Below are 10,001 nucleotides of genomic sequence, written 5' to 3'. Positions count from 1 at the left end.
TTCCAGCCGGGTTCTACACGAGTCTGCCGGTCTCACGTGAATCCCTTGGATCCGCACGAGTCCTGTGTGTCCACACGAGTCCCGTCCCCATGAAGGAAAGAATCCTCGGGACTATAATCCCCCATCAGCCTCCTCCTTATAGGAGTCCTACTGAGCACAGCCTCCTCCTTATCTGAACCCTCGGCTCTACATCCTCTTATCCCCTTATATGGAGGTTCTTGTTAACTTTTTTATTTAGCTTATGCGAAGTTTCCCTCCCGTCACCATCACGTCCATAAATTCCTACGGGTTTCGGCCCTGTTTAGTCCACAGTCTCATTATACTTACCCCATTATAGTTTATACCTCATTATTAAGCTCGACCTGAGTTGCCACAACCGACAAAAATCGGTGAACAAAAACTTGAGACCCTAACTAAGCCCACCCAGGCATATAAAATGTGGTTGTAAGCCTCTATGATTCATAGTTCGATATATTTTGTTCGTTCTGGATTTTGGCGTCAAAATATGATGTATTATCTGAGAGGACAGATTACAGCATTAGTAGCTGAATAAGTATGATTAATATTACGAATATTCGCGGCAATCACAATATATAAGATGATGAGCAAACAAACCCTACTGTTGTCTGTTCCTGTATGACCCATACATAGTAAGATCCGGCTAACATTCGGGAGTTGAAGTCGACACAACAACAACAATATTGTAGGTCATAAAACACGGGCTGTCTCCTGTTGACGAGTGAAGTCTTGTGACGACATTGGGAAAACGAGGAGAAATGCAAGTTAGGATATTTGAAAGGTTAAAGAATTTAATAATACGAGACACCTTGAATTGATAAGAGTCAGGCATATCAAGAGAAAGTGACGTTGAATATGACTATATAGCATTTGGAAGGGATATGAGGAGAAGGAACTGGGATATGAGGACGTCATGAAGGAGAGACTTCCGACTACTTGGATTACAAGAATATGTTAAATTTGAATAACTAGGGGAAATAATTAATATCCAGTAAATGGGATACCGGACCTTAATTTGGAGCTGGGCTGAAGGCCTATCAACTTCTAGAGGATTAGTTGGGCTAACTCAAGTACTTATTGGTCAACACATAAGCACTTTTGTCGTGATCAAAGTTCAAGATTAATGAGAGCTCAATGTAATATACAATAAGCAATAATGAATAAACAGAAATATTAAATAAAAACAATATTTTTACAAATAATCTATAATAATTAATAGGAATAATAATATAAAAGAATGTCATGTAGCGTTTTAAAAGGGTATTGCATTAAGTACAGACAATGGTAGACATTATATAATAGAGCTTGACAGAAGCATTAAAGTGTGGCATTAGACTAAACGCCCGACATTTGTGTTGTATATTAGTGATAAATTAGCAGGCAAGTGGATATATAATTTGTCTGGTTATCACGTTGTTTATGCAATTTATACCAATGTACGAAGGCTCAAGACGAGAAGTTTATTGACAACTGTATGTCTTACTAAGACAAATAAAAGAGCAGATGAATTTATACAATATAGCACCATTAGTAGGCAAGAGGGCATAGTGTGCATGCAGTATGCTTAACAAATAATGTCGTATAGTGTTCAGTAAACATTACATAGTAATATATATATAATTATATATATATATATATATATATATATATATATATATATATATATATATATATATATATATATATATATATATATATATATATATATATATATATATATATATATATATATATATATATATATATATATATATATATATATATATGAGGGCTTACTTTATATCTGGGCATGTTCAGGTGTAAAGTATTCTTGCTGGTTGGACAATAAGCTATTGTGGTGACCTTTATAACCACCCAGAGGCTGATAGACGATAAGCCCAAAACTAAATTAAACCGAATCGCGAACAAATCATTGTACAACTTACGACATCGTGAAGATAGCATTCGCAACAGCGATAAATGTGTTCTAGGAAAAGTAACACCAAACAACGCTAATGTTCTTCAACAAACACAATCTCTCCAGTGAGCAACATTCAACGAGGACAAATCTCACTCCAACGAGTGGAATCAGCAAGGTATTTCCCCTCAAGTGATCAGCATCATCAAAAATCATCTGAGCCATTGAACGAGACCTCCATCCCAACCCTCCATTGGTCGCCCAGTCCAGATCTCCGCTAGCGAACGCCAAGCTGAGCGAACATTTCTGGACCTGTCGGATAAATCACAAAGAGTTCGGTCACCCGCTAACCTATGAATGAACCAACCCCCCCTGGCCTATCCCCCCAACCCCTTCCCATTACCAACGAGAAACCCCCTCTCCCCCCCCCCTTCCCCCGCTTCCACCCCCAACCATGCACCTGCCGCGCGCGCCAAAAAAAAAAAAACGCAAAACAAAAGAATTGCCAGACGCGCGTCCTACAGGGTGCCGTCGGTGGGTCCCCTACTTGTACCGACTGAGTGGCAGATGGCACGTGTGTCACTCCCCCGCCGTAATTAGCCAGTTAGCACTAATCCCACACTTCCTCTCCTTGCACTTGAGAAACGCGCGAGAAACTTTGATCGCCATTGTCCGGATGGTCGCCTACGGCCACGGCTTCCGCCTCGAGATAATAGACTGTGCAATTCCGAACACTCGCCAGAATTGAAAGATAGAAGCTCTTATGAGTGGTTTCCGGAAGTGATAGATGAGTAGGTTAGAAGTCTGAGCGATATATATATATATATATATATATATATATATATATATATATATATATATATATATATATATATATATATATATATATATATATGCAAACAAGCCTGAATGGTCCCCAGGACTATATACAACTGAAAACTCACACCCCAGAAGTGACTCGAACCCATACTCCCAGGAGCAACGCAACTGGTATGTACAGGGACGCCTTAATCCGCTTGACCATCACGACCGGACATAAGGAAGTGATAGCCGAGGCTATTTGAACCACTTCCCCGCCGGCACTCGGATGGTAATCTTGGGCATAGCATTTTATCAAATCACCTCATTCTTTGGGGCACACGTGAGGAACACAAATGCAAACAAGCCTGAATGGTCCCCAGGACTATATACAACTGAAAACTCACACCCCAGAAGTGACTCGAACCCATACTCCCAGGAGCAACGCAACTGGTATGTACAGGGACGCCTTAATCCGCTTGACCATCACGACCGGACATAAGGAAGTGATAGCCGAGGCTATTTGAACCACTTCCCCGCCGGCACTCGGATGGTAATCTTGGGCATAGCATTTTATCAAATCACCTCATTCTTTGGGGCACACGTGAGGAAGTGGGTTCGAGTCACTTCTGGGGTGTGAGTTTTCAGTTGTATATAGTCCTGGGGACCATTCAGGCTTGTTTGCATTTGTGTTCCTCACGTGTGCCCCAAAGAATGAGGTGATTTGATAAAATGCTATGCCCAAGATTACCATCCGAGTGCCGGCGGGGAAGTGGTTCAAATAGCCTCGGCTATCACTTCCTTATGTCCGGTCGTGATGGTCAAGCGGATTAAGGCGTCCCTGTACATACCAGTTGCGTTGCTCCTGGGAGTATGGGTTCGAGTCACTTCTGGGGTGTGAGTTTTCAGTTGTATATAGTCCTGGGGACCATTCAGGCTTGTTTGCATTTGTGTTCCTCACGTGTGCCCCAAAGAATGAGGTGATTTGATAAAATGCTATGCCCAAGATTACCATCCGAGTGCCGGCGGGGAAGTGGTTCAAATAGCCTCGGCTATCACTTCCTTATGTCCGGTCGTGATGGTCAAGCGGATTAAGGCGTCCCTGTACATACCAGTTGCGTTGCTCCTGGGAGTATGGGTTCGAGTCACTTCTGGGGTGTGAGTTTTCAGTTATATATATATATATATATATATATATATATATATATATATATATATATATATATATGTATATATATATATATATATATATATATATATATATATATATATATATATATATATATATATATATATATATATATATCACTTAATCTTTCCATTTTTATTGCTCGACGTTTTATCAATAATGTGACATATTCTGGAGTACTCAGTAGAACTGAGTAGTATAAGTAGAACACTCAGTAGCGCCGAGCTTACAGGAAAAGTTTATCCCTAAAGATATCACATTGCTGACGACAATAAAAATGTAAAGATTAAGCAATCTAGCGTTTCTTCACCCTCCAGATGGAAGAAGATATTTCCGTAGAATACAAAATATCCAAAAGAAAATTAATAATAGTCACAGTGCTGTTGTGTTTAATGATATGTATGTATATATGTGTGTGTGTGTGTGCACAGATAGAGAGACATTCATGTTTTGCTTACAATAAACAGTTTGAGTCCCAGTGAGCGACCCTGAAGCAACACCTGCAGTAAACGGAAGTCAGGAACGGAACGAGCAGCCTGACAAGTTTTTATGTTATTTATGTACCAGACAGAATAAACATTCTTATTTGCTTTCAAGAAGTCGTGACATCATTAGAGACGCGACTAATTTTAAGGTAAATTTGTTTTTTTATTTACATAGAAATCCTTAGTTTTGCGTTGGGCTTAAGGCCTATCGAACTTCTGGAGGGTTATTAAGGCCACCACAAATGTTACTGACCAACCAGCAAGTATACCTTTGTCCTGAACATGTTCTAGGACTAAAGTAAACTCACTATATAAATACAATGAAGCGTGTACACCTTTCAGTTTATATATCCATTGAAAATCGTATCGTATATGTATATGACAGCTGAACAGAGGCTATGATATATTTTCGGTAACTATATAAGATTTTGAACCAGAGTATTTCTGCATACTGCCTGTTCGTGATTTCTTAAGTTAGATTTAGTTGCTTTCTCGCCGACTTGTAAATCTCTGACTGATTCACAAAATTTTAAGGATGATAGGTCTTTCTGTCTCACTCTAAGGACGCGAGCCTGCAACAAAACAATTGCATAATAATTGCTAAAACGAGTGCTACTAGAGTTCAACCCTTACCATATATGCAAGGTTATGTGGAACGGATCTTGTGAACGGAGATATACAGTCCGTTGCCGTTCTCTGAGGGAAACACCTTGCATTAAGGTGAATGTTACACAAAATCTGCCACTGAAGACGTCTGTAAATAACGGCAGTATGTTTTAGATTCAGCTACTCGAAACAAAAAGAGTTGCAAGTAGCACGGGCTATGGTGAGCCCGCAGTGGACTTACCTGGCACAGGAGCGGGGCTGTAACTTGAATGGCAATAGTACATGCAAGTTTAGGTAAAGTGGAGACGACCTTCAGGAATCTCAATAAAGTATTCTTCAGGGATTTGTTCACCAGAAAATTAATTATAGACTTTGTTATAATATGTTGAACAGAAATATAAAGTAAACTCTTATGTATATCCACCCTAACTCATATATGTTTAATCAACGCTTGAAGGACTCCACATGTAAATTACTAAAGAGAAAACACTTGTGTAACTGTTGCAATATGTATGCAATGGTTCCCCGATATTCTCGACAAATTCCCTTCACTTAAATAAATTTAAAAAATATTTAGAATTTATACAAATATTTAATGTCAGAATGACAATATATATATATAATACTTAATTTACTAACACATTTATTTGCTATCGAACGCAATTGTAAAGACAAAGGATCTTAATTAAAATCGCAATGCGCTAATAAAAATCACATTCTTCATAAACAATTAACAACTCCTGCAGAAAATAAATTAAATATGAATTAAACAGTATTAAGATACTAATACTAGAAGAGGCTTGGGTCATCGTCGCTTCTAAATCAACAGTAAACACAAATTTCTAGTTTTTGACTAGTCTCCTGTTTGATTGTCCTCATTTTCTATGAAATTGTTAGCTCATTCTCTAGTAATGTTGAGGAACAGTTAAGTAGGGTCGGAGTCGTTCAGTGGCGCTGTGTGCAGTTGACATTCTGTGGCGGCCATCGATCAATCAATCAATCAATCGGGTGAAAGGAAACTTGCCTAACCGTTTCTGTCCCGCACGGCAATAATAATAATAATTCAGCAAGGATGTGCAGGTCTATCCCGTCCTCAGATAAAGTCCATTCCATCCAGCGGTCGACCCCAGAGACGCATTCATCAATTTTAACATGTTCATTCAAAATAGGAATTTTTTCAAATATAAATTAATAGTTATGTATTAGCATACTGTGCATATTTAGGCATTGGTTAGGTTAGGCATTTAGGTTCTGTTGGCGATTATTTTTATTTGTAGTACGTGGGTGAAGCATTTACAGCATTGTGGTTTGAACAAAAGTCGTCAGCAAAGCACTTGTTCCGGAATTGTTTCGACGTTATCAGTTGAGTATCAACGTTATCAGTTATCAGTTGAGTTGTTATCAGTTGTTTCGGACGTTATCAATGCTTAGATGGCGTTAGTCCTCATTCTTTACTTAGATTTCTAAAGGCAGTAATTGTGTTGGTCAGCCTAGCATAAACCGCTCCTGGTATACGTAGGATGAGGGCTTTGGGAGATTGGTTCGGCGTGAAACCCAATCCCCCAGGTCGTGTCTCTGCGTGATTATTAAAGGGTTTAATCATTCATTTGGTCCCTTGTATCTGGTCTCCTCTTCCTAGCTTCCAGTTTCATTGCTTTGAACTTGTTAGCATTAGACTGCAGTAGCCACTTGTTGGACTAACTATTTGTTTGTTTAGGTCATCAAATAGTTTCTTGCAATCTTCCTTCTCGACGACTCGGCGAACACCCTCCTCAACCACCTCCGCAATTAAATACCCCTTTTTCTCGTCCATATCTTTTCCCCGTCTTTTCTTACTTATCTTTCCTCGTGTTCTTGATCGACTCCATTTACAAGTTCTCCAACAACGTACCACTATCGTTGTGAAAGACCACTCGGTTCCAGAACTAGGCTTCAAACCAGTGCTACCATTCATAAATACTCACACATTGTGAAGGGTGGGCGCTTTTCCTAATCATCTAATGAAGCTGTTCACCTAGCAGTAAATATAGGTGTACCCAGGATTTGGCTTGATGTGGGGTTGCATTCCTGGGGAGGGTCAGTAAATTATACGCTGGGGGCTGGGGTGGGAAGGGGTAGGGGATCTCGATATAAGTAACATGTTTATATATATATATAAAGACTGGCCATGCCCCGACACAGTGAATTATATACATTTATACTAATGATTTGTAAACTTCCATAAAGCTTAAAGCTTCCTCCGCAAATCTATCCACTGCCACAAAAGTTACATAACTTTATCTATTGGTCGCGCCATGATAATTTTTTTTTAGTTTATCATGCTTAATACAAAGCTACCAGCCACAGCGATTCATCCCACTGTGTCCTCTCCTCCTGTACCGTGTTCCTCAGTTAGACTCGAGCTCCTATCAGCTCCAGGAACACGCAAACAAGTCTTGTATATTAATTGACATATTTTAAAGTAGCGCCTTATTTTATGTCGAGTCGTAAGGTGAACTGTGGTAGAATTATCTCGCGCGAGTGGTAATCCTTGTGTAACTTGGTTGTTATATATGGTATACTGCACAAAGCACAATAATTATACGTTGATATAAAGTGTTGGATGCTCTAGTCACATTAACTTCATAGATTAGATTTATTCGTAACATTTAAAATTCATTTTAATTCTGGCTGGACTCTCGGTGCACTGGCCAAGTGTCCTGGCCAGTCATGGAGGGTATTATTGTAATGGGCCAGGTAGTCAATCGTGGATATTCATTTATGGAACAAGTGCCAGTCTTCATATAGCAACTAAACAATCTAGCTTTTCTGATAGAGAGAAACAAGGTAGCAGCTTCTCTGGATGCGTTGTTGATAGAGGATCGTTGTTAAATTTTAGGCCCATCAACCTCGAAAGAAAGGTCATTACAGTAGCTCACTGACCACACAATAAGAATATTTTAACCCTGAACGTAGTCAAGACAAAAGCAGTTTATATATTAAATGGTGCATTTATAAATGCTGTGGCTAAAGTTTCCTTAAGTTATTCGTGCTTATAAAACTGCTCCTTACGGAGGTACAACCCTGTTTTGTTTAAGTGTTTCCTAGTAAATATAATGTCTTAATACACAAAGAACTCCCAATGTGATATCTATTAGAAAATCTTTGGAGCAGAATGGGGGATCGAACCAGCGTCCTGGGTACTCCCAGATACGCACCTTAACCTTTTCTTTGTCTTAATATATGGTTAGTGTCCAAGATAGACCGAAACGTCATCACTTTCAATTGATTTCATGTGTTGCGTTATTTGTTTTAGCGAATTGCTATTGTGATTTATTCCCTGTACTGTCTCGTTATTTCACACAGTTTTAGAGACATTCTACCATGTGTTTGTATACAAGACTTGTGCTGACACTGGCAGCTGTCATAGAAGAGGGATGCAACAATGTTCTAGAGGCTGTTACTCTGTTTTCATAGTTATCTGTAGTTACCTTTATGCGTAAGACAAATCACTGACGCCCTTAGTCTTACAGGTCAGTATGGCTCCAGGGGGGAGAGGGAAGGGTGCGGCCGGTGGCTCATCAATGGCAACCGGTAAGAAAGGTGACGCTAAGAAGGGAACCGACGCTAAGAAAGCAGAGGACGCCAAGAAGGCAGAAGATGATAAGGACACCGATAACAAGGAAGCCAACGAAGAAGAGAACAATAAGGATGATAATGACATGGAAGGAGGAGACGATGAGAAAGACGGGGAAGCAGCTGCTGGTGACTCTCCGCTCACTAAAGACCAGACTGAACTGCCACGCCCTGAGAGTAGTACTGAAGGAGCAGCATCACGTGAAGGTCCTGAAACAGCCCCTTTAGGCAGGAAACAACACACAACACGTGTCATGATGTATCCCGAGGACAGAGACCTAATTCCAGCTACATACACTAATCCAGACATTGGATTTGCTCCACATGGACAGACTCAAACGTTTTCCGAAATGATTACAGAAGGTCAAGGGTCTTCATCATCTAAAGTCACACCTGGGTCACCTACGAAAGATTCGTTCCCCCTCGCTCCCAGGATCGTCATACATGAAGCAGACACACCTGCTTCATGTGTCTGCTAAGGATAGCAGACACATGTACCTGAGTTTATTAAAATCTCGAAGGAATCTACGCAAGAAACCGCTGTAGGTGGATCTTCGGTGAAAGAAGCTTGTATGCCTCTAGGAACAGGTACAGCAGACGATCGCTCGCATCAGTTTCCAGGACTCGTTCCTCCAGAGCATGCAGACATGGCATCTGGAACAACACCCTCTCAACGACCAGCACAAATTCTGCATGGATCACTTACTGGCAGTCATGTACCTACTGCTTCAGGAACCATTACATCTGAACGTGGTCCTCAGTGGTCTCAAAGTACCACCACAACAAAACTAGCTCCATCATCTCTTGAAACCTTTACAGTAGAACATGAACTACAGCAGTCTTCTGAAATCATTTCAACAGGTCACGAGCCATCAACTGGAATCATTTCAACAGGGACCATCACGGCAGGACCTCCTCCGCTATCTCATGGAAACCTCACTGTGGGACATGCGGCACAAACGGGAATCTTCACAATAGGACACGACCTACAACCATCTTCAGGAAGCATGACAATGGGACACGTCCCCTCATCTGGAGTCTTTACAGTAGGACTCCCACCACAAGCAGGAGGAGTTTACCCAACAGGACCCGCACCACAAACAGGAGTTTACACAACAGGACCCGCACCACAAACCGAAATCTTCACAACAGATGGCGCCCCTCAACTCTACCAAAACACGACGTGTACGGTACCTGGCCCATCCCTACCCCCAGGGAAGTACACCTCCACAGACGGTAACAGCTACGTGGTGATGGGAGGCCAACAACGTGCCAATGATCAGGCCGCCGACGACCACGGCGAGACGTCAATTATCAGGAAGATGCTGATGAACATCCAAGATGTGGAGAAGACCACCACTTGGACGGAGATGAGTTACCTGAAGGTAAGGCA

At 40.8% G+C, this 10,001-nt stretch overlaps 1 protein-coding gene across 1 annotated transcript; it reads left to right on the top strand.

Moving 5' to 3' along the window:
• Positions 1-8,511: 8,511 nt before the first annotated feature.
• On the top strand, positions 8,512-9,087 carry LOC138357052 (high mobility group nucleosome-binding domain-containing protein 5-like). The gene has a single exon (XM_069313593.1). It carries the CDS (start codon positions 8,512-8,514, stop codon positions 9,085-9,087), a length of 576 nt encoding a protein of 191 aa, XP_069169694.1.
• Positions 9,088-10,001: the final 914 nt, after the last annotated feature.

The sequence above is a fragment of the Procambarus clarkii genome, chromosome 75, assembly GCF_040958095.1.
Source record: "Procambarus clarkii isolate CNS0578487 chromosome 75, FALCON_Pclarkii_2.0, whole genome shotgun sequence".
Taxonomy (NCBI): Eukaryota; Metazoa; Arthropoda; class Malacostraca; order Decapoda; family Cambaridae; genus Procambarus; species Procambarus clarkii.
The sequence above is the reverse complement of the archived record's forward strand: the minus strand, read 5'-3'. Positions and strand labels throughout refer to the sequence as shown.

Coding starts and splice junctions, on each gene's coding strand:
- LOC138357052 (XM_069313593.1), top strand. CDS start 8,512: ATGGCTCCAGGGGGGAGAGGGAAGGGTGCGGCCGGTGGCTCATCAATG.